The sequence below is a fragment of the Sceloporus occidentalis genome, unplaced genomic scaffold (assembly GCF_023333645.1).
Source record: "Sceloporus occidentalis isolate IW3139 unplaced genomic scaffold, rSceOcc1.0.p SCAF_120, whole genome shotgun sequence".
In the NCBI taxonomy this organism is placed as follows: Eukaryota; Metazoa; Chordata; class Lepidosauria; order Squamata; family Phrynosomatidae; genus Sceloporus; species Sceloporus occidentalis.
The window spans coordinates 195,104-220,272 of record NW_028317100.1 but is presented as its reverse complement, the minus strand read 5'-3'; the positions used below and the strand labels follow the sequence as shown (position 1 = coordinate 220,272).

Genomic DNA, 25,169 nt, shown 5'->3' with positions numbered 1-25,169 from the left:
ATATCTCGATTGTGCAGTAACGGGTAGAAATACACTGACATGTGTTCATATGCTTCCTTTACAAAGGTGTCTGTGTCTCTCTAGCTTTTTGTACCTTCCATACCAGGAGTTGGTGGTAACCACTTTAAAATAGCCAAGACAAAAATATAAATGATTTGCAAATAGAAGATTCCTTTCCATAGATGAAACTGTGTGATCGTATATAAAATGTATCGCGCAAGAAAAAAACTAATACACTTACATACGCGCATGTCTAGAGCCATTCTGCAGTGAATTATAGAAGTGCAGTTTTCAGTACGCTTTAGGAATTGTGGGTAGGCCTGTGTGTGTGTGGGGGTTTTTTTTTTTTTTCTACATATGTCACTTATTTTTTTGTGCTTTCTCTAAAATATTCCTTAATAACTGCAGAAAACCTTCCTTTTTCTCAAAAACAAATGTTACAGGTTTGATTAAAAAAATTTAAAAAAAAAAGCTGAAGATTTATTTTATCTCCTTAGCTGACACTAGAGGGTGCTGTTTCATATATGTTCATGTGTGCAATAGGGAGCCCGAGGCTTAAGAAAATGTGTGTGTGTGTGTGTGTGTGTGTGTATATGTATATGTGTGTATATATATATATATATATATATATATATATATTATTCCAGTGAGCTGGTCCCTTCATCATGGAAAGTTACTTCTGTGAGATAATACTGCCAACTCCTTCTTTAGTGAAAGACCGTGGGTTGTCTTCTCTCCAAAAACGTATACTTTTTATGGGGCTATTTTCAGCTGGTGGGCTTCCAAACAGCCCCAGGTGAGACATAGGCATTACAAAATAAATGTTATTTCAAGTTTGGAAAAGTGGACAGGCGTGTTTCATTTTTTGCCCCGTAACTTCCAAAAAACATGTTTTTGAAATTTAAGACACTAACATAGTTTGTAGTATTTTGGTCAACTGAACTGGTTTGCGGACAATTATCATCATGGGGAAAATAGTATTTTCATTTTAATGCATTCATACTAAATGTTGGACTATGCATCAAAAAAATGACACCAAAAGAAGGCTGTATTTGTCCTTGAGAGGACTATATACAGTTCATGTAGATGCACAAAAAAACTAAAGAATCAGGTTTAAGAAAACAGTGTAAAAATATGGAAAAGTCCCAGGTTTTGGGGGACTAAACGGCCTTGGTAAAGAAGGGGTTAAGCATATTCCACGGATGGAAATGATCTCTTCCCCTTCTCATCGAGCCGTTGGTGGGATATGAAGAGCTCGTTATACGTGTGATGTGATAAGTGTGGCGTATTAGCGCGAGTGTTCTGTCTGGCGGATACTCGCTGCTCGTCTGAATACCATTACGGCTGATGAGTTACACGATCTGTGATTAAGAGACAAATTGCACAGAAGATAACGGGTTCCATTTAAACCTTTTTGGAGATATGCTGATGAGATGTTCCCCGTCTAATGTTAGTCTGCACAGCCGGGCTTGGGGAACAAAATAAACCACTATGGCAACGCCAGGAATGGTCTCTGTACTTGATTCTAAAAAAAGAGGTTTTATTAAATATTACACATTATAACCTAAAAGTCAATAAACAGCTTGATGTATTTTTTTTTCTTTTTTGGAAGTTATTAGTTTAATTTGGTTGAGCTGTTTATTAGCTAAATTATGATGTGGCGGAGAGAATAGGGTGAGATTCACTATTTTTTGGTCTTGTCTCCCTAAATTTCACACAAAATGGATATTTTCAGATGCAATATGCTGACAGATCCGTAGAAAAGAGGAGCATCTCTGCACCTCTATCTCCGCCAATCCGTCTACGTTATTTTGGCCTCCCGGAGCACTTCTGCAGAAGGACCACACCGCGGGGGCAGCCTCTCCCGCGTTCCTCCAATTGGGGGAGAGAGGTGCGCGGAGGCGCCGGCCTTGTGCAGAAGTGCTCCGGGAGGCCTTGTTAATGGAGCAGATGGCATGGAGAAGCAGATGAAGAGGCAAGAGAAGTGGAGCTGCGGAAAAAGAGACGGGGGCATGGAAGAGGTTTGTGGAGAAGGTGGAGAGACATTGAGAGAGAGAGAGTAGGCGATAAAGTGAGAGAGTGAAAACAGCAACAAAATGCAAATTCTGAACTCTTTATTTAGGTTGGTTGCTTTGGGGGTCACTCCTCATTTTCAGACATTTGTACCAAATAATGAACTTGCCAAATCTGGTTAAAATTCGTACGGATGTCTCATTTTTATTCTATACGGTTAACAAGGTGACCAGTGGTGATCATTTTAGTGCAGTATCCGCGATGTCTTAAGGCAGTCAATTTTACAACTTTTTAACCTCTTGTAAGAAGTCTCGGATTGGTGTGCGAGTTAAGAAGCCATCATTTGTGTGCGGCATGTTGTGTGTATTTTTAGTCCCCGTTTGTCGATGCTGGCTGGGTTACTGTTGCTAGCCGGATCTCGCATGGAACCGTCAGGGGACTCAAAGCACATGTGGCTTGTATTTGGCTACCTGAGCCTTCTTACAGATCCGGCTCGGAGAGCTCAAGCGGCTAGCATTGTAGATGCTTTTTTTCCTATATATTTATATATTTCTTAAATCAGCTGAACGATTGAAGCCTTTCTGACGCTCGCACCTTAAGAGGCTGTCCGAGTCGCGTGGTCTGGCCGGGGCGTGAAACCAAGCAGACCATTTAAATGGAATACATTAAGGATAACTGAAGTACGCTCTTCTACCGCCATGGAAGATTTGCTTCTCATTGTGTATTTCTCCTTCTTCATCTGCCTGTGCGCCTTGGTTTGTCTGTATTTTTCCGGGTGCCAGGATCTGACATATAAACACGAAGGTAACGTCTGCCCTGGGTGTTGTGTATTAAATCTCTTCAGCTTTTATTTTTATTAAAAGTTGTGTTTAGTGACGGTATGTATAAGGGGGCTTATGGCTTCTAATGTTTCAGGTTCTGCAAGTGTTGGGAGGTCTACTAATCCTGTTTGAATTTAATGTGCTTTTTTGCCAAATTTTTATATATATATATATATATATATATATATATATAATTTTTAGTACCGTATTTGCTCGATTATAAGACGACCCCGATTATAAGACGACCCCCCAAATCTGAATATTAATTTAGGAAAAAAAGAAAAAGCCTGAATATAAGACGACCCTATAGGAAAAAAGTTTTACCAGTAAATGTTAACTCATGTAAACAATTTTTTTTTTAATAAAATCTATGATTGAGAAGAATATTTTGGTTTTATTTTCTTCTATTTTCCAACCTGCCCCCCAGTTATGCACATCTGCCCCAGAAATGCCTTATACCCCCTATATGCCACTGTGCCCCATGATATGCCTTTTAACCCTATATGCCACTGTGCCCCATGATATGCCTTTTGAACCCCTATCTGCCACTCTGCCTCCAGAAATGCCTTATACCCCTATATGCCACTCTGGCATTTAGGGGGTTAAAAGGCATATTATGGGCCAGAGTGGCATATAGGGAGGTTTAAGGCATTCAGGAGGCAGAGTGGCATATAGAGGGTTAAAAAGGCATTTCTGGAGGCAGAGTGGCATTAAGGGGGTTAAAAGGCATTTCACAGAGCACTCTGCCTCCAGAAATGCTTTATGCCCCCCATTTAACACTCCCCCGCCCCCCCCCCCCCAAACTTACCAGTGCTTCTGACTTCCCTGTCATGTAGCCGGTGCAGCGTGTAGATCCCACGCACTTACGCTGCAGCCGAAAGGAGGCGTGGCTAGCAGCGGGGGTTGTCTGCGTCCATCGCGCAGACCTTCCCCGGCTGTCAGAGATCAGAGGTCCCCGCATCAGTGCCAGACCTGATCTCTGACAGCCGGGAAAGGTCTGCGCGATGGACGCAGACAACCCCCGCTGCTTGCCACGCCTATTTCGGGCTGCAGCGTAAGTGCGTGGGATCTACACGCTGCCCCAGCTACACACCGGGGACTCAGAAGTACCGGTAAGTGGGGTGGGGGGGGGGGGTGGGAAACAGGAGGATCCAGGTCCCCTGCAGCTGCGGGGGATCTGGATCATAGTCGTCTCATAGTCAGACCTATTTGAGGTCTGATTAGAAGACGACCCCGATTTATAAGACGAGGGGTATTTTTCAGAGCATTTGCTCTGAAAAAAACCTTGTCTTATAATTGAGCAAATACGGTAATATTGGTGTAGCATGTGTTATTTTTATTTTAAATATTTATCCTACAAAAAAAAATTTGGCCAAAACCCACTGTACACCTGTTGACTTACCATTATTTTATAGGTGTTATTATAGTTTTAATATGTCAATTTTGTTATAAAAAAAAAAAAGTATCAGAAAAAGCAGTATCCTTGAGACTGAAGCTTACATTATTTTATTTTCCTCTCTCCATGTAATAATAATTCTTTTTTGTGAGTCAAAAGAAAAATATTACTTCAGCCTTGTATTGTTTCCCTTATGATGCACATGATGTCAATAACAATTATCTATAGAAATGACCTTCTAATGCGGAGCTTATCTCTTGGGATGAAACTATTACTGTGAGCAAAGTCAATAACACAGGATCTTGACATGCATACAAATAAGCATGTTTCACTACCACGCTGTAGACATTGTATCAATAAATGTAAAATAATAAAATCTGTCCAGGTCAAAATCTGTATATTTTTGTTGGGATTGAACTTCACCTACCTAGGGGTAAGGAGGCAATTTTAAAAGTGTTGTCTTGAAGTTTCAGGCCAACAGAAATGTTATTTATGGGGAAAGATGTATATGTATAATTTGTTTCTTTTATTTTTTTTTGTCATTTAGACCTCTCATTGCAGACTGTCTGTGAGATGGTGCCAAGTGGAATATATGTGGATTCTGATCAGTCTATACTCTAGAATAGTGGGGGTTATACATAAAAAAGGGATTTTGGTGCAACAGCTGAAAACCTGGTCTTATCACCATAGTAACCAATGTACCAAAACCACTTTTTATACATCTCTATCCTGATAAATATTAATACAATGTATAACATACAAAGCTATCTGATTTAATGTGAGATATAACAGAAACATTTTATCTATTGGAATAATAATGTATATGCTTGTTTAAGATCTTTATCATACAGACAACCTCACAATAAACCTTGTACTGAGGATGATGGTTACAGATGATGGAGTTAGTGACTTGGTAATAATGGCTGACCATACCTGATTGGCAATAATAGTGGGTTACATAGTCAATGGAGAACTACAAAAGCCTACCTCTTGGTCAGTAGGGGCATATGGCCAGTAGGGGCAAATGGCCAGTAGAGGCATATGGTCAGGTGTTATCTGTTTAGACAGGTATACTCTGTGAGTCTATTAAAAAAGGTAGAAGTAACCAGGGCTATGGAGACTTAAGTCATGGGTTGATCATTCAACAGGAATGAGAATGTGTGACAAAAGAGATCCAGAACTCTTGCAGATGCCAAGATAGCCGCGGAGTCTCCGGGGCAGAAGGTGTATTCCCGGATAATTCCAGCATGAATTTTTTCCATGTTTTACAACAATAAGAAACGGCTCATTGGGTTTTATTCACTAGATACTAGATCTTCTAACGTACTAGTATATTACAAAAAGGGACGCAAGTCCATCAAGGTCAACCATTCTGATGACCCAGAAGAAGGCAACAAACCCACCGCGTTGACTCCATCTTGAGTCCAAAACGACATCTGATTTCCATATGGTGGTTGTAAATCTATTGATTTGGGATATTTAGAATTTGTGACATGGCTTTACGTGGAAACGGGAGTATATGGGGACGTGTGATGCTCAGTATATTTTCTACCTCCACTTTCACCTTCCCATGTAGAAAGAGGGAAAGGCTGCAATGAATGTCAATATAAGAAGTACCGCTTTGGGGGTACTGATCCGTAGAAGGTGAAACCTTTATAGAATGGGTTAATCGGCATGTAAATATGAAAATCTGCATCTCTTTGTGTACATCTCAATTTGTTTCTCTTTTCTTTAGAGGCATGTTGTGGAGACGTTTTTTGGATTTGATGAAGAATCTGTTGATTCTGAGAGCTCTTCGGTTGCCTCATTTGCCAGCGATAAAACCGACAGGACCCCAGCGACCCCTGAAGAAGACATAGAAGACGTAAGTGCGACAATGTGCCAGACTTTTAGTCTTTGTGCTGTAAACCGAAGCTCTGATTATACTTTTTTGCTTTAGACCAGACCTGGGCAAAGCACGGCCCGCGGGCCACATCCGGCCCGCTGAATAGCTCGGACCGGCCCGCAAAGAGTGTCCTGGTGACTCACCAATGAGTCCGGTGTCCCCCCCCGCCCCGGTCACTTACCTTAAACTCCTGTGTTGGAAGCGTTTGTCTCGGGTGCCGGCGCTTTACGCTGGGCGCCGGCATATGACGTCAGACGCCGGCGATCAGCAGTGAAGCGCCGACACCCGAGACAAACGCCTCACGCTTCCAACACAGGAGTTTAAGGTAAGTGACCGGGGCGGGGGGGGAGATCCTGAGAAGGGGGGTTAGGGAGTTAGAGGGGAGATACTGAGAAGGGGGGTTAGGGAGGGAGGTCTTACTGTGTGTGTGTGTCTTACTGTGTTTGTGTGTGTGTGTCTCACTGTGTCTGTGTGTGTCTTACTGTGTCTGTGTGTGTCTTACTGTGTCTGTGTGTGTCTTACTGTGTCTGTGTGTCTCACTGTGTCTGTGTGTGTCTCACTGTGTCTGTGTGTGTCTCACTGTGTCTGTGTGTGTCTCACTGTGTCTGTGTGTGTCTTACTGTGTCTGTGTGTATCTTACTGTGTCTGTGTGTCTCACTGTGTCTGTGTGTGTCTTACTGTGTCTGTGTGTGTCTTACTGTGTCTGTGTGTGTCTCACTGTGTCTGTGTGTGTCTCACTGTGTCTGTGTGTGTCTTACTGTGTCTGTGTGTGTCTTACTGCGTGTGTCTTACTGTGTTCATAGCTTATTCAGTTATTGTAATAAATATTTTAGCCCATTTTTTAGCTCAAAATATTTTTTCCTTTTTTTTCTCCTCTAAAATCTAGGTGCGTCTTATCAGCAGGTGCGTCTTATAGAGCGAAAAATACGGTATGCACTCCGAAGCCTTGTTCATTTTGTTCACTTCTGTGCTGTGCTAATAGTTATTCAGGCCTTACTTATTCAAGCACCTCTACCAATGACGTAGGCTTGAATAACTTTATTAAACAGCACATAAGTTAACAAAATGGACAAGGCTTCGGAGTTTGTAGTTTGTAGAGGTCTGGCCCTCTAAAACCATTCCAATTTCTCATGTGGCCCCATGGGAAAATTAATTGCCCACCCCTGCTTTAGACCGAACTCCCAGTGATTCGATAGATGGTTTACCCTGTAAGTAGTATGAAACCCAGGAACGTCCGAGAAGCTGAAGACAGTAGTAGTCAGTATAGTTGGATGGTCCTGGGGAAGGCAGCAGGCATTCTAGTCGGATAAAATATCAAAGCGGCTGACTACGTACGGGCTCGTGCAGCTGATGAGAAGGGCAGATCATCAGCACTCAGTGGGGGCAATTGGTACAGGGGGGTCTGTCAAGGAGCTGAAAAAAATGTATTGGAGGAATGCAGGTGGACCACGGCACCTGTGCACAAGGACTGCGTTTGGGACTTCACACTGGCAGCCAAAGTCTGTAGGCCTGTAGCATTGTGTGTGTGTGTATGTATATGTGTATATATGTATGTATGTATGTATGTGTGTGTGTGTATATGTATATATATATATATATATATATATATATATATATATATCCGTTGCTTTAACAGCTTGGCTGCGATTATCTCGCTACATGATCAAGAAACAGCAAATACGAACCTAGTTTTGCAAAGAGCAATCTAAAGGAACATAAACCTAAGGATATATTATGCTATAGCTCAGGCTTTACTTATTATTCTGAGTTTCAGCACAAAAGATCCCCCTCGTTTATTGAAATGATCATGGTTTCGTTGGCGTACAGATGTGTGCCGTGGTATTTACTGTCACATTTACTTGCTTTTTATTTTTTTGAAGAGCACGCCTAAAGAGGAAGCCGATTTAAGGTTTCGCCAGCTGACGCGAGAGTACCAAGCGTTGCAGAGAGCGTACGCGCTGCTCCAGGAGCAAGTGGGGGGAACGCTGGATGCCGAAAGAGAAGCAAGAGTAATTCATTTTAATTTATGTTTTTGGTAAATGTTCTTTATACATCGGCGGCATGTTATACTAGTGTTATTATTCATACACTACCGTTCAAAAGTTTGGGGTCCCTAAGAAATGTTCTAGTTTTTAAAATAACATGAAAAGGATGAGAAGCAGACGGAGACTGTGTTCATGTTATAAATGACTATTGTGGCTGGAAATGGATTATTTTTAATGGAATATCTTCATAGACGTACTCCTGTGTTCCAAAGGCACGTTGCGTTCCCTAATCCAAGTTTAATCTTAAAAGGCTAATCGATCGTTAGAAATCCCTTTTGCAATAATGTCACGGCAAGAAATTTCCATGAAAACAACTTAGTGACCCCAAACGTTTGAACGGTAGTGTTTGTTGGGTAATTTTATGTCGACACTCATAGCCACGTTTCTGGTTTCCACTCCTGGGTTTGATGATATTAGTAGTCTATCGATGATGTCTTTTGAAGAAAGGTCATTCATTGTATTAAAAGTAGCTTATGTACCTTATGTCTGTATAGCATTATATTTTTTGCATTTGTTTAACTTTATGTACTATTACTGATGATTATTTTTTTTTTACGCACCATGAAAATTATAAGTAAGTGTGCTTTTCTGGGCTGTTGCTGATGGTTTTTTGTGTCTTTGCAGACCCGCGAGCAATTGCAAGCGGACTTACTGCGGTGCCAGGAAAAGATTGAAGACTTGGAAAACTCTTTGAGCGAGAAAGGACAGGTAAAGGCCGGCGCCGAGCCTCCGCGTGGTCGCAATTCTCTGCTTCTCTGCAGTTTGGTTTCTGTGCTTGTAACCTGGTATTTTGTTTTGTGTTTCAAATATACCCCATAGTTTGTTTAACCCCTTCGAGACAAAGGCTGATTTTACTTTTTGTACCCTTCGTGACAATGGCCTTTTTAACATTTCTGCGCTGCTTGTGTTTAGCTGTAATTTTCTTCTTTCCCGTTTACTGAACCCACACACATTAGATATTGTTTTTTTCAGGACAAGAAGGGCTTTCTTTAGATGACATTGTTTTGATTGTATCATATTATTTACTATTAAAAAAATTATAAAATATGGTGAAAAATTTAGAAAAAAATGACTGTTTCTAACTTTTAGTTGAAAAATCTGTTACTCATCTATAAAAGGTAATGAAAAAACCTGCTAAATAGATTCTACTATTTGTCCTGAGTTTAGAAATACCCAATGTTTTTATGTTTTTTTGCTTTTTTCTACCCATTATGGGGCAATAAGTACAGGTAGCGTTTTGCTATTTCAAAGCCATTTTTTCCAAATCTGGTAATTCTTCCCCCCATGTGCCATTTCGGGTATCTTTGAACCCGGCCAATGCAATTTACCCCATCAAGTCATATATTTTTGAAAACTAGACAGCCCAGGGTATTCCAAATGCTAGTATTTTAACTCTTTCCATGCACCATATCTACCACCAGTCTTTGTCAAACTTTATGGTAGTCATTTTTTGCATTTGTTTTGTCATACACATTTTACTTCAGGTATGAATTAAAATGTTCTCGTGTATGTCACTATCACAAAACACCCCAATATGTGTTCAGCAACATCTCCTGAGTACAGCGATACCTCACATGAATGATTTTGCCTGGCTGTTTTGGGGCAAAAGGGCCACATTTGGGGCATGCGCTTTTTTCAATGTTGAACTTTGGCATTTGGGATCCACTGCCCATGCCCTATTTGGTACATCTTTGAGCCGGGCCATTTCAGTGTGCCCAACAAAACCATATATTTTTCAAAACTAGACACCACAGGGTATTTTAAATGCTGGTATTTTAACTCTTTGCATGCACATATTTTACCACCAGCATTTTTTCAAAGTTTGCAGTAATATTTTTGTGTGTGTATTTTTCCCACACACACCTACTTTATGTATGAATTTACAGCTCCTGGTATATGCCGCTGTCACACGACACCCCATAATGTGTTCAGCAACATCTCCTGAGTGCAGTGATACCCCACATGCATGGGTGTGTCATTTTTTGGGGGAACTAAAAGGCCACATTTGGTACGTGTGCATTTTTCTAATTGGAAATTAGGTGTGTGGCCATCCTCCCCCCCGTGTTAATTGGGACGTTGTTGAACCCGGCCAATTCAATTTACCCCATCAAATCATACATTTTTTTAAAGTAGACACCCCACGGGCATTTAATATGCCAGTATTTTAACTCTTTCCATGCGAGAATTGTTTTAAGCTAATATGCTAATTTTATGACTTGCTCACAAAAATATATTTTTTATATATATATATATATTTTTATTTTATTTTTTTTAAAAAAAAATGTAACATTTTTTTTCAACTTGGAGGTTCCCCTGATAGTGACATCAGTGGGAAATGATTTTTACATTTTACTGTTTTTTTACTATTTTTTTCTAATTATTATTAATTTTATTTTATTTTTTAATTTATTTTTACTAATCACACTGTGATTAGAAAGCTGGGCTCCATTGACTTGCATGGTGAATGCAGTACCTGTATTCAACCTGCAAGTGGAGCCAAAGTTCTCTAGATGGTCTGGACTATCTAGCGAACTTTTAAAATTTGTGGTTCCTGTTACAGGACGGCGGCCATCTTCCTTGATGGCGAAGATTGCCGGCAGCTGCGGCTGTGACCGCTCTCCGGAGCGGTCACAGCCCATCAAAAGGTTAGTGTTTGGTGTCGCTGGATGCCTCCTGATCGAGGCATTCCAGCGACACCATTTAAGTTTAGGAGGCGATCGTCGATCGCCTCCTAAACGCTTTTAAAACGGGCGTCCGCCGCCATACAAAGTATGGCGGATGTTGACGCCCCGTGGAGGGGCCAGAGATGGCCCCTTCGTGCCGATCGCGGCGTTGCTGAATGCCTCGAGGTCGAGGCATTCAGCAACGCTTTTTGGGTGCAGAAAGCGATAGTAGATCGCTTTCTGCACCCGTTTAAAGACGTGCCGGTCCTGGCACGTCAATTGTCGTAAAGCACATGCTTTTCCGTGCCGTGCCAGGACCGGCAATTGTCATTAAGGGGTTAAATAAAGAATCGCTTTGATCATTTGGGAGCAGCCGGTGTGTACCAAGCCAAGAGTCATGGCTGATATCACGTTCCATACATCATGCGTATGATCACAATCTATCCCCCTACCCCTCCAAAGAACACGGTTTTTAATCATCCTAGTTTAGAAATCCTTCGTGCATCGTCCATATAATATAACCGACGGGTTCAGTCTTCTTTCTTAAAACAAGACTTATGGACCAGACTTCTTGTTAGTGTCGTATTAAATAACCAGTGGTCCTTTTATGTGTTTATGGGAAACAATATCTTTTTCAAAGTATTGTGTAGATCATAAATCAAGTTTTGTGTTGCATATTTTTTTGTTGTCTTGAAAATAAAATGGTGAGTTTTCGCATCGCATCTTTCGTACTCGACGTTGACCGTTTTAAAGGTCTATTTAATATTAGTACTTTATTTCAAATGGTTTGAATTTTTGCAGAAATGTGATTTTCCCCATTATGTAGATTTCAGGGTAAACTGCTGACAGAGAACTGTGGTCAGTTTCCCTTTAAGATGCAGGGAGTGATGGAACACATGTGGGCGCTGCTTGCGGTCCAAGTTGAGTGAATATGCTTTATGAAGACCCCCTTAAAGGCTATTATCCAAACAGAGCGCGTATTGAAATAAGGATTATGTTGTGTTGATAAACGTATAACCAGTAACTTGCTCCCCTGGAAAGAGAAACTTTAAAATTGTTGCGATGAATAGGTATGAGTGAAAGAGGGGCTTTGCAAGAGAGGGTCATCTGTATAAGGAACAACCCATAAAACCCTTAAAACATGGTAAATAACCCTCCTGAAAGTAACCCACAGACCTCATATGCTTGCATTACAACACGTGCTGCGCATGTACGTAAAGATTCATTAGAATCCTTTTTAGACATTTCTACTGTTCTCCACCCGCTAACTCCTTTGCTCGCAGGAGACGTGACCGCATCTCTTTGTTATCGGTACGTCTGTACGGATACTCGCAGATTGTCCAGCTTTTAGAGTGACTTGCATGTTGCCGTTTAATGGATTAGTGTCACTTTGCATTCAGAGCTTTTCCCACGGTTTCTTTTTGTATAAAAGTACGAGGTTTGGTTTTAAGCTCACGGTCACCGGTGTGCGCAGCACTGCTTGCTGTGTAAGTGAGGCGTAGAGCTCTAACGTGTCTCTGATGATATCTGGTAGAAGAGGTTGCGATGAATACAGGGCTGGGAATTAAGGTGCCCGTGAGATAACTCCACAGAATGTGTACAGAGCAAGGCGAGCACCGTAAATATACCCTTGTTGATATGGACATGATGCATATATATATATATATACCGTATTGGCTCGAATATAGGCCGCACTTTTTCCCCCACTTTAAGCCTATATTCGGGGTCTAGCGCCCGGACTGCATGTCCCGGGCGCCGGGCAGGCAGCGTGGTTAGGATACAGATCCCCCGCAGCGGTGCAGGGGACCTGCATCCTACTCCCCGATACGCTCAGACAGCCTCCCCTGCCAGCACTTTACACGGGGAGGGGGGGTGCCGGCATGGGAGGTTGTCTAAGCGGACCGCACGATGCGTTTTACCTCTGCCTCCCCCCCCCCTCCCCGACTTACCGGAGCAGACTCATGAGTGTCTTGCGGGGCCGGCGGGGGACATCTACGCAATACGCGTATACAACTTCCGGAAGTATTATACGCGTATTGCGTAGATGTCCCCCGCCGGCCCCGCAAGACACCCGGGAGTCTGCTCCGGTAAGTGGGGGGGGGGGCAGAGGAGGACAGTGGAGGACAGTGGTAGCATATCTCGGGGAGGAGGACAGTGGCAGCATATCTCGGGGGGGGGGACAGTGGTAGCATATCTCGGGGGGGGGGGGGAGGACAGTGGCAGCATATCTCGGGAGGGGGACAGAGTGGCAGCATGTTTTTTTGGTGCTTTTTTAAAGAAAAAAACTTTTTCTTTAAAAAAGCACCAAACTTTTAGGGTGCGGCCTATATACGGGGGCGGCCTATATCCGAGCCAATACGGTAATATATATTCCCTGTGTGCAAAAGTTTGTGCAATATTGTACTTCTTCATAATTCTCCCCACCGTTATTCTCGTAGGATTCCAAATGGGTAGAAGAAAAACAACAACTTATGCGGAAGAATCAGGATTTGTTAGAAAAGGTAACACTTTCATTCTTCTGAGTGGCGACATCTGGTACCGTCTGCATGGGGTATGATCTTATTTATTTGGTTACATTTAAACGCGGTTACAGTGCGCCTGCCATCGAAAACACACTTTATTTTGTTAGTATTGTGAAGTATGTTTCATTTTGTGCTTTAATCTTCCAATATGCAAACCATGTGCCACTTTGGTTAAAATTTTTATGTGGTGCGTATAAAAGTTACTTTTATTTCCCATTTTTAGGTAGTTTTAGAGACGGGGTGTGTTAAACACAAGTACAAACTAACACATATCTCTTTAATTCTAAATGAAAGGTGCAAACCATACCCCAGATTTTACAGTAACCTTTTTAGGTTTAAATCAAAAAAGCGTTGATTAAGAATATCTCCAAATATAACTAGCTTCTTGGGTTTATCTCTACTTGGATATGACAGTTCATGTGACGTTTTGTGAATCGACAAATAATACGGTTTATTCAGAAAAGAGGGAGTTTGTAGGATATACAGTTTTTCAACCTACTGACTTCATTATGAAGAGCTAACGCTGACACGTTCCACCTCAAGAAGAGTTTGACCAATAATCTTGGTTAAACCAGTGAGAGGTGTTTCAAGAAACCTCTCCGCATTTCTGTGCACGTCGTCCACTCGGTTCTTCAGCCGCCAGCTGCGAGGGCATGAATGTAACGTAGCTGCATGTATGACGTTTGTACCAGGGCTGCTTAGTTGTCCCCCATCCGACTCTGCATGCTTGAGATACTCGCTGGAGTTGGTCCTTCGTATGCAAGTCGGTGTATTGAAACTGATCCACCTGCAAGCTTTTGCTTTGGTGAATAAACCCAAGTCAACGCCATTGTTTATAGCAGGGAGTCGAAATGAAAATTGGGTGAAAATATATAATTGACAATTCTTACAAATCCTAATATAAGAGAATGCAAGCTATCCAGAACGCCGCCCAAAATAATTTCAAATGATTACAGATGAATCATTTGTATGTATGTATGTATATATGTGTGTGTGTGTGTGTGTGTGTGTATATATATATATATATATATATATATATATATATATATATATATATATATATATATATATATATATGTGTGTGTGTGTATGTATAACTTTTCATCCCCCCCAAATTCTGTGTACTTTTCCCCTAACATATATATATATATATATATATATATATATATATATATATATATATATATATGTGTGTGTAAAAATAAAGCCACTTTTCTCGCTGTTTCATACATTCTCTCTCTATCGCTAGATATACAGGTATGAAACGGAAGAGAACCAGCTGAGGAACGAAATCCAAGATGCTAGAGACCAGAATGAGCTTCTAGAATTCCGAGTCCTAGAACTGGAAGTAAGAGATAACATCAGTAAACTGGCTGCTGGAGCTGAAATTGCTTTTGAGTCCAGAATTAAATATATTTAATATAACATGCATTCTATAACACATTGGGGAATTATCGAGGAGGGACATGGAGGAAAAAATGCCTTAAATAGATATGAACCTCCACAAGAATGTGGCACCATAGTCAGAATTTGCAATTCACTCATTTATATTATTAAAAGCATTAAGCGCCCCTTACCTTTCACTGTTTCTGTTCCGTTTCATTTCCTGCATGTCTAACAAATTAAATGTGTCCTGTGACTCATCTTAATGTTGTCTTTTTTTTTTTTATTGTTTTGTTCATTTTCCCTGCATGTTTAACATTGTTTTTTTTAAAATATTTTTGTTAAAATAAGTTTTAAAGATTTATATTTTTGTCATAATAAAATATTGTTTGCACTGAGCCTTATTTGCTTTAATTTGTTTTTGTTTTCGTTTTCATTCACTATTTTTCGTCTTACACCATTGCATTGTTAAGCTGCATGTTCCCCTTTCACTTATTTTGTGTGTATATTTTATATAGAGCCAACAGATGGGAGAGTGCTGGCAAGGGCTGCTTTATTTAATTTAGTTTCAGGGTCACAGCAGGGAACTTGCAGTTCCACATATAGCCACCAGAGTAACAAACTTTAGGATGAATTCAGAGAATACCATTTAAAACCCCTATCTAATGCATAAATATTGGGGATTACATCACACTGTATGGCCATATATTGCTTAACCCGCCACTCAAAGTACCCCAATTTTGCGAGTCCTGTGTCATTTTTCATGACTAAATTGCTTGCCAAGCAGCTATGTTTTTTTTATTATATATATAATTATATATTATATTATATTCCAGTTTTGTTAATGATTTCTTACCTGTTTTGAATGAAACTGGATGGTATGCATTGGATATGCTGTCTTCCAGATGTGTGTTTGCCTGCTTTATTGCTGGGCTGCCTTAAATTCATCCCCCAAGGTTAAATGTTGGCAGCCCTCCCTCTATGTTATAATAAAAAGGTGTAATAAGTGAGTTTTACGATATACTAGTCATGCAGACATAAGACATTCTAAAACCATTCTTCTCAATGTTTATGGCTGTCGGGGATGTTCATTTCCCAACATTCAGTTGATCCGCCATAGATATATTGCATATAAAAATGTTTTATGAAGTCGCGTTAATACACTTATTGCGTGAAACTGTCACCAAAGATAATCCCACTGTGTTGGTGGTCCTGTGTGCGTCCATTAAACTATATTTCTGCATTTAAAAATTCATAGTCATGGGAACTCGGTTGTCATGTTTTGAAGGGTACTTTTATTAATTCTGCTGCTCCTTTCCCCAAAGAAGACCTTAATACTCGTCTAATGCAGCCAACTTACAGTTCTTAGTTGAAATGATTATATCCAGGCGGATACTCCCCTTACTTTTAATGTTGATGTTATGGACTTGGGAAGGATGGTCCTCTGTATGTGATGGGACCACGTTATTCTAGGTTTGTGAATGTGTTTTCTTATCAATGTGCCCTTCTGTTTAATAATAATGTACAGAATGCATGGTTCTTTTACACTTACTCTCGTGAACATCCCTAAACATGCAAATCTGATTTCACATTTTAATTATGAAATTAGCTACTAAGTATCTAAGTGTTTTTCTAAGAGACCCTCCATCTTACCAGTGAGAGGCGTGTTTATACTGAAGTAGGATATACGGAGATCTTGGCGACTTGACACTTTAATTAACTTCTATTTCAGCACCGCTTGTTAACATCCGCAACCTGCACAGAGGACTATCGGCACAAGAGAACTCATTTTATTAAACATACTAACCTCTTTTCTCAATATTTCCCAATATTTAATTTTAACGAATGTATGCATACATAGATTTTCAAATTGGTGTTTTTTTTTTAAGGTGTATGAAGGGGCTTTAAAATAACTGAAAATGACCCAGTTTTAGTTTAGGCAGCTGCCAATCCCAAGCATTTGTTGGGCTTCAACTAAATTAGTTTTGGGTCCCCAGTTGGACATCCTTTTGTTAGAGAGACCATATTTTTTATAAGGGTGTAATCCATGACATTGCCAAGCTTTTCCTACTAGGTTAAAATGTAAAAATAACACATTTTTCCCCAGGAGAGAGAGCGAAGGTCTCCAGCCTTTAACCTCCATATAGCCAACTTCACAGAGAATAATGGAAGTGCTCTGCAGCTTTTCTGCCGACAGGAAGGCATTAAGGTAGATGCTGCTTCACTTCCTTCTTCTGCTGGATGTCATTTGTTTCCATTACTGTTCACCCATCACAAATGCCAACCATGAGTACTTAATGCAAACTGATTAACGAAAGCAACATTGGCTTCTCAAACGTCACTCACCGACGCATGGTCATACTCGTATGTCTAAGGGACTGAGGTGAGAACGTTACTCAATGGCTGGCCCACCCAAAGGTGCAGGTTTTCCAACCGTAACGTAAGAATGCTGAAGAAAAGGTCTAAGGGGAGCTTCTGAAAACATGCTTTGTTTGTTATCTTCAGGCCTTACAGAGGTCATTATGTAAAGAACTATTTAGGCTAGGGATACTCTTTCTGTTTCCTGATCATTGTTCTGGTTTTTGATTTTGTCTTTTTTTTTTTTTTTGGGTAGAGGTAAAATTATGAGGAAGGTCTCAAATAATAATATAGTGTTATATCTTTAGAACTTGCATCTAGAAAATATACACACTATCATGATAAAGATCATAGTCTTGGGTCATTAATTCTAGGGGCTTTGTAACATGGTCCATGTTACATGGTATCCAATAAAGATCCAATACTGATGAAAAGTGCAGAGTTGTTGCCCGAAATTGTAACCTCACATTTAATTAGGACAGCTTGGGTCTTACCAGAGACCTTATGTTTCCCCAGCTTTGTTATCTAAATGGAATGTGAGCCCTATGGTGGAAATATGTATTTTTAGATGTATTATTAGATGGGAAAGACTTCTTAATCAGACCCACAATACCGCTTAGTAGGCCAAAGTGGATGTGTATAATTATGTGGACCAATGGCCAAGCGTATCTGACTTATCTAACTGACTTACATGTGACTATCCCACATCTACACTGAGTGTCCAGGAAACCTCTCCAACCCTATCGATATTGGAGCAAGGTTGGGGCAGGTGGGACTAGTCATGTTGGGAAGTAACTAGGTAGAAATAAACGCAAGGTGGAAGCGAGGCAGACATACCTGGAAAGACTGTGGGTAGAGCATAGGGATTTGGGGGAAATCACCACCAGCAGAGCTGAAGGCTGCAAAAGCTGTGATACCGGAGCCTCCAGCGCAGATCTGAAGACTTCCCGGGCATGCATATTAACATATCTTAAAAGGAATTGCTTAGTTCCCTTAACAATTGTTACAAACATATTTTAATATTCTTAGTATGAAATAATTCTAAACCATTTAGGACTTAATTGGCATTCTGAATTGGCTGTCAATTCCTTAGTACATTTTGAAGCTCACAAGCTAGAAATGGATCGCTAGGATTTACTTTTGGTCGTATTCTATACTGTACATTACAAAAAAGTTCTAGTGCTCCTCTACATGATGACTAAAAAATTCCTCTTAATCTTTGCTATATTTTGAAAAAGTGCACCAGGAAAATCGGGTTAACCCCCGCCACGTAATTAGTTTGGAGAAGGAATTTAATTTACAACTTTAATTTAATTTACAGCACTTGTCATAAAGCTTCACTGTCCATTAAGGAACATTAAAGTTATAGATGTTTGCATTATCTTTATGCATGTCTAGTATATATGTTATGATATACGTATTACAGATACATGTTATTAATTATTAGCTCCCTATTTCTAAGTATTACTAATTTAAGCCTACAGAATATAGCTGCATGGTATGTATGGATTTCATCAGGGGCCATTAAATCGACTTCCACTCTTTCCACATAGTTTTTCATCCTGGATTCCCAATCATATGCTTGTTCATCGTTTGCTTTGGTCTAAAAATGTTGATTAATTCTCATGTTTTTTGTTCTTTTTTTTATTTTTGTCCCAGGATGTTGATATTTCAGAACTAATGAAGAAACTTGACATTCTTGGAGATAATGGGGTAACTGCAGTGTTTACTAAGCTTGTGTTCAAAGCCATATTTGAATCTCGGATTAAATTATATCAAAAGTAGAACAGGGGTTAAGAAACAAAAGTTTAAATCCTTTGGAGACATTTTTATTTCAATGTTCACCTTACAGAAACTTGGATCAGTGGCAAACTGTGGCAGAGTCAGCGTTATATGAACAATTTCCTCTCCATTTCCATAAGCCAGCCTTATCAAGTCTGCCTGAACCAACTGAAAACAATCAGAGATAGGACTATAACATCTAGCTGCATCCATGGACTTCTACTACATGGCCAGATATGTTACATTTGATAAGACTAATAGGTTTCAAGAGCAAGTTTTAACTAACCTACTCCTTGGAGAAACTGGTTACTTAGCTGCTTACTTCCAAGTCCATCTACTCACCTTGACAACTCCCAAGTGTTGGTTGCCAGACTTTAAAGTTTTAAAGGCTAGGACATGGATGTAGAGCGAGTAGTAGTAAGCAGAATCTTGTGGTCATGTGACAAATCCACTCCCTTCTCTGGAGATACTAACCTGGAGCTCTGTGGGAAGAAGGCTTCACCTTGATACTCTGGGTGAAACTTGCAAGGTCAATTAGGGGGGGGATCAGTAACCTGTGTGAGGTGTGCGTTACATATTTACCATGCTAGGCTTTCTTACTACACTCTCCTCCAAGCTGCCCCTGAATTTGGTTTTGTGAGTTCCAGAGATAATGATTCCTGGAAATGATCATCTTTCAGGTTTTCACAGCTCCACCAAGACGCAAATAGTGTGTTATAAGGTTATCTTATTTTTACATGGGCCTTGCAGCTGTTTAAGAATCTGGATATTGATGGATAAACAAATACATTTGCCAGTGTCACAGTCAAGGCGGGTTTAGCATGAATATGTTGTCCCGATACTTGGTTACGGATATGCTTTCTTTGGGGTCCATTCACTTAAGGGAGAGTCAACAGGAGAGTTGCCTTCACTATTCATTCAGAAGGGCAGTAGAAGTAAGCTTCTGCTATAGGAAGAGCTTGGCTGGCCCTGTATAATGAATAGTGAATAAGGGAGTTGAAACCACTACCAGTCTCCTGCAGACTCTACCTACTACTCTTCCTTTAGTCAGTAAACACCATTCTGAAACTCATGTAATGCTAAAGAACATGGCATACACGCCAAATGTTCATAGTAGTTGGCGTAAACATTCAATTATTCCACTAAAATACATTTAATTGAAGAATTGAAAGCTGTTTTTTTGTAGAATACTCTTTGTGATCATCCTAAAGAATTATGTCTCTAAATGTTAATGTACGTTTTAACAATATTGGACTTTCTTTCAGAATTTGAGGAATGAAGAGCAGGTTGCGGTAATCCAGGCAGGAACAGTCCTCTCTCTCTGTGAAAAGGTACAAACACGTCACGTCAAAATTCTTCTGAATCCCTTCTCAATATTATAAAAGTTGAAACTCTGTGTACATTACCTGCTGAGTAATTAACATTTCAGTCTGCTACAAAGACATGTCGTACACTGCATGAATCTGTTTCACGGTCTAAAGAATCTGTATATATATGTGACATACATGTCAGCTTTGCGCATGAGGAAGACGTCCAAATTGTTTACATTTTATACGTAAAAGGAACCATAATATTTATACCCAAAAAAAATCCTATAAATTACCAATTATTTAAGGTCTATATTGCTAATTTGAGTGCACACATTCAAATCTATAATTATTACATATGTTCATATCACGTGTACATTTTATTACCCTGGAAATGCGAAGTTGTGTTAACTGCAGCCCACGCCAGTGCAAATTACGCCAAGTGCGAGCTCCACAGGCACGGGGCTGACCATATGATTGGATTTTACACATAAAGCGCTTCTCTCGTTATTTCGTGCTACTTCCATCATTCTGATTTAGCAGTTAATTGGCAATTAGTATGGAGGGAGCCGGTGTGACGTCTCATCCAGCCGGTTGCTTGGTTTCCTTTTCTCTGAGACGAGGAGGTGTAATCGGACTCTGTAGGTCTCTTGGGAACTCAGTATTTCTTTTTCAGCGTTGCCAAGCGTAGGCTAGTACATATCCTCGCTTGTGTATGATATCTAGTACATATCCTTGCTTGTGTATGATATCTAGTACATATCCTCGCTTGTGTATGATATCTAGTACATATCCTCGCTTGTGTATGATATCTAGTACATATCCTCACTTGTTTATGGTATCTAGTACATATCCTCGCTTGTGTATGATATCTAGTACATATCCTCACTTGTTTATGGTATCTAGTACATATCCTCACTTGTGTATGGTATCTAGTACATATCCTCGCTTGTGTATGATATCTAGTACATATCCTCGCTTGTGTATGATATCTAGTACATATCCTCACTTGTTTATGGTATCTAGTACATATCCTCACTTGTTTATGGTATCTAGTACATATCCTCACTTGTGTATGGTATCTAGTACATATCCTCGCTTGTGTATGATATCTAGTACATATCCTCGCTTGTGTATGATATCTAGTACATATCCTCGCTTGTTTATGGTATCTAGTACATATCCTTGCTTGTGTATGATATCTAGTACATATCCTCGCTTGTGTATGATATCTAGTACATATCCTCACTTGTTTATGGTATCTAGTACATATCCTCGCTTGTGTATGGTATCTAGTACATATCCTCGCTTGTGTATGGTATCTAGTACATATCCTCGCTTGTGTATGATATCTTTCCCTTTAATAATACGACACGCAACATATAGTTATATATTTAGCATGTAAAAGTGCTGTATCCATACATTGTAAGCTTTGCTACCGTCCTTGTTCCTATTTTACTGTTTTTTAGGGACTCTGCGCAGTCACATGGGGAATTTATACAAATGAGCTGTATTAGTCACACAGGTGTATTACACGGTCGCTATGGTAACTAGTAACTACACGGTTTCACCGCTTTTTTCTTTTGTACCTGACACGTTTTTTTGTAGTTATTGGTTCTTTTGGGACTTTTGTCTCTCCGTATACTGCCCCATATAGGCAATGATGCCTGTGTTCAGACAGCAGTCCCGAGTGCCAGATTTAACCTTTAGCCGGGTCACTTCTGCTTTTGGTTGCAGTGGTTAAAACAAATTGAAGTAACAGAAGCCGCCCTGACGCAGAAAATGATTGACCTTGAAAATGAGAAGGTAAGAGCCACAGTAAGTGTTGTTTTTGAGACCTATTTCTTACTAATAGTCACTGAATGCCCAGACGGTACACGCTTGATACAGCTTTTATCTTAAAGTTTGTCTTCAAAGAATGCCCCTGGGGTCTACACATCAAGACCTTAATCTGGTATTAAACTGACCCTGGTTACAAATTTCCTTGACCTCTTAGGATTTTATTTTCTTGGCTCAATACAGCCCTCAGATCTCCGTGACATGTCACATATTACTCGTACTCATAACTATGGCATTACCATCCTGTTTGAGCATATACTGTTCTCCTTGTCAAAGACTTCATACAATTCTGCCAAGGTTACTTCTTACTACCCTCCTTTCTCTGTCAGGAGCTGTTCAGCAAGCAGAAAGGCTACTTAGAAGAAGAACTTGACTACCGGAAGCAAGCACTTGATGAAGCACACATGGTAGGCCCTTAAACATTTTGCATGTCAATCCCAAACGCGCCATTAGCTCTTTATTCTGTTCACGTGATGCCCTTTTGCCCGGGTATTGCTTTTCACTCCTCTGAAGGGTTTGGACTTGGACCTGTGATATCCTCACATCCTATACCTGCGTTACTTACATATATGAGTGAAGCCATGAAGTATTGAAACGTAGTTTGCATGATTATTCCTCCTCATTATGTTACTCCTATCCCTATTAAGAAGTTCTTTGATAATAAGTCAAATGCATTCCTTAAAGACTTGAACACTTTTTGTAACTGAATGAAGCATTAAGAATGATGATCTCTCTCCATACTAAATCATGGTTCTTAATGCTAGTAACCAGACAATGTCTAATTGTGCTAAATCCTTATTTGTTCCTTTTGTATTCCTTTTTTTTCTGAACTTGCGGCTGAATGGTGTGACTTGTGCTAGAAAATCCAGGAGTTAGAAGCCACGCTCTATAATGCTTTGCAGCACGATCCCGGAAGAAGAGTGAGAGAATGCTTGAACGAGACCCAGAGAGAAGATCTACGGGCGGCGGTGGAAAAGCTTCGAAGGCAGATCCTCCGACAAAGCCGCGAGTTTGACAGCCAGATCTTACACGAGCGCATGGAGCTCTTACACCAGGCACAACAGGTACACATACCGCCTTCCGACATACTAACCAAAGCAATGGGCGGCAAGCCAGCTTAATTATTCTTTCACAGACAGCATCTTCTTGTTTGGAGATGAATTCTACGAGGCATTCGTTACATTAATTCAGTATCTGAACCATACATACTGTTTATGCCAGCCTTTATTGGCTCGTCACATATTTATATTTGCAGCTGTATTGATATCTGGTATACTTGGCCACTGTAATAGGGCTGAAACAACTAATCGATAATAATCGATAATTAAAATCGTTGACAACGATTTTCATTATCGATTAGTCGAATCGATTTTTATCGATTATAAAAAGTTTTTTTCAGAGCAAACGCTCTGAAAAACTCCTCTCCTTATATAATCCGACCTCAAACAGAGATCGTATTATAACCATAGAATCCAGATCCCCCGAAACGCTGCGAAACACTGTCGGCCGGTCTCTCACTTCCATCTCTCTCCCCCCTCCCATAGACCCCTCTGACTCCTCCCCCCTCCCATACACCTCTCTACCTCTCTCCCGACTCCCTGGTGTTTTGTGAACCTCCGTTGCTGACAGGCACTTTCACTGCAGCTTCATAGAAGCCTCAGCGTAAGTGAAGGGCAGTAACGGAGGCTGTCTGTCAGTCGGTGGGGGTCTTCACGATGTGCACAGAGAATCGTGGTCTCCTCCAGAGGATCATCCTCTCTGTCAGCCGGTGGGGGTCTGCATCGCACAGACAGCCTCCGTTACTGCCCTTCACTTACGCTGAGGCTTCTATGAAGCTGCAGTGTAAGTGCCTGTCAGCAACGGAGGTTCACAAAACACCAGGGAGTCGGGAGAGAGAAGCAGAGCGCTGTATGGGAGGGGGGAGGAGTCAGAGGGGTGTATGGGAGCCACCCTCCCATACACCACTCTGGCTCCTCCCCCTCCCATACGCCACTCTGCCTCTCTACCCGGCTCCCTGGTGTCTTGTGAACCTCCGTTGCTGACAGGAGGCAGAGTGGGAGGAGGCAGAGTGGAGTATGGGAGGGGGGAGGAGGCAAAGTGGTGTATGGGAGAGGGAGGAGGCAGAGTGGTGTATGGGAGGGGGAGGAGGCAGAGTGGTGTATGGGAGGGGGGAGGAGGCAGAGTGGCGTATGGGAGGGGGGAGGAGGCAGAGTGGAGTATGGGAGGGGGAGGAGTCAGAGTGGTGTATGGGAGGGGAGGAGGCAGAGTGGTGTATGGGATGGGGGAGGAGGCAGAGTGGTGTATGGGATGGGGGAGGAGGCAGAGTGGTGTATGGGAGGGGGAGGAGGCAGAGTGGTGTATGGGATGGGGGGAGGAGGCAGAGTGGTGTATAGGTGAGTTATAGTGGTGTATGGGGGGGTATAATGAATTTCAGGGTAGCAGAGTGGTGTATGGGAGTGTAATGAATTTCAGGGAGGCAGAATGGCATATCTGGGGGAGTGGTGTATAGGGGGAGGTAGAGTGGTGTATGGGGGGTATAATGAATTTCAGAGTGGCATATCTGGGGGAGGCAGAGTGGTGAATCAGGGAGTATAATGAATTTCAGGGTGGTGCAGGGCATTTATGGGGGGGCGGAGTGGCATATCAGGGTGCACAGTGGCATATAGGGAGGTATAAGGCATAAATGGGGGCGAGTGGCATATTGGAAGTTATAAGGCATATAGTGGGTATAAAGCATATCGATATTAGGCATATAAGGGGGGCATAAGACATATCTGGGGGTAAAAGGTATATCAGGGGGCTCAGTTGGATATCACTGGCATATAAGGAGTATAAGGCATATCGGGGGCACAGTGGCATATCAGGGGGCACAGTGGAATCTCTGGCATATAAGAGGTATAAGGCATATATGGGGCAGAGGGGCAAGCTGGGGGGTCAGATGTGCATAACTGGGGGCAGTTTGGTAAATAAAAGAAAATATAAACAAGGCTTTTTTCTCATAGTTTTTATTAAATATGAAAAATAGTTAACATATGAATTAATATTTACTAATAACTTTGTATTAAAACCGAGTTTGAGAAACACTGTGTTTGGGTTCTTGTAGCTTTTATTATGTCAGTAAAATAAGAAGGTGAATAGAGAGAGGCCATTACAAT

At 41.0% G+C, this 25,169-nt stretch overlaps 1 protein-coding gene across 4 annotated transcripts in view; it reads left to right on the top strand.

Moving 5' to 3' along the window:
• JAKMIP1 (janus kinase and microtubule interacting protein 1) overlaps positions 1–25,169 on the top strand; it is a 35,207-nt gene that overhangs the window by 6,206 nt on the left and 3,832 nt on the right. For 2 of the 4 annotated variants that reach the window (XM_089498389.1, XM_089498388.1), the window contains exons 8-18: positions 5,966–6,094; positions 7,996–8,124; positions 8,785–8,868; positions 13,262–13,324; positions 14,595–14,693; positions 16,836–16,937; positions 18,746–18,799; positions 20,134–20,199; positions 21,913–21,981; positions 22,344–22,421; positions 22,875–23,078. In XM_089498389.1, the coding sequence (XP_089354515.1) occupies positions 5,966–6,094; positions 7,996–8,124; positions 8,785–8,868; positions 13,262–13,324; positions 14,595–14,693; positions 16,836–16,937; positions 18,746–18,799; positions 20,134–20,199; positions 21,913–21,981; positions 22,344–22,421; positions 22,875–23,078 (1,077 nt within the window). Of the gene's footprint in view, positions 1–5,965; positions 6,095–7,995; positions 8,125–8,784; positions 8,869–13,261; positions 13,325–14,594; positions 14,766–16,835; positions 16,938–18,745; positions 18,800–20,133; positions 20,200–21,912; positions 21,982–22,343; positions 22,422–22,874; positions 23,079–25,169 lie in introns of those variants that run through there. The other 2 variants (XM_089498390.1, XM_089498392.1) reach the window with 2 other exon arrangements.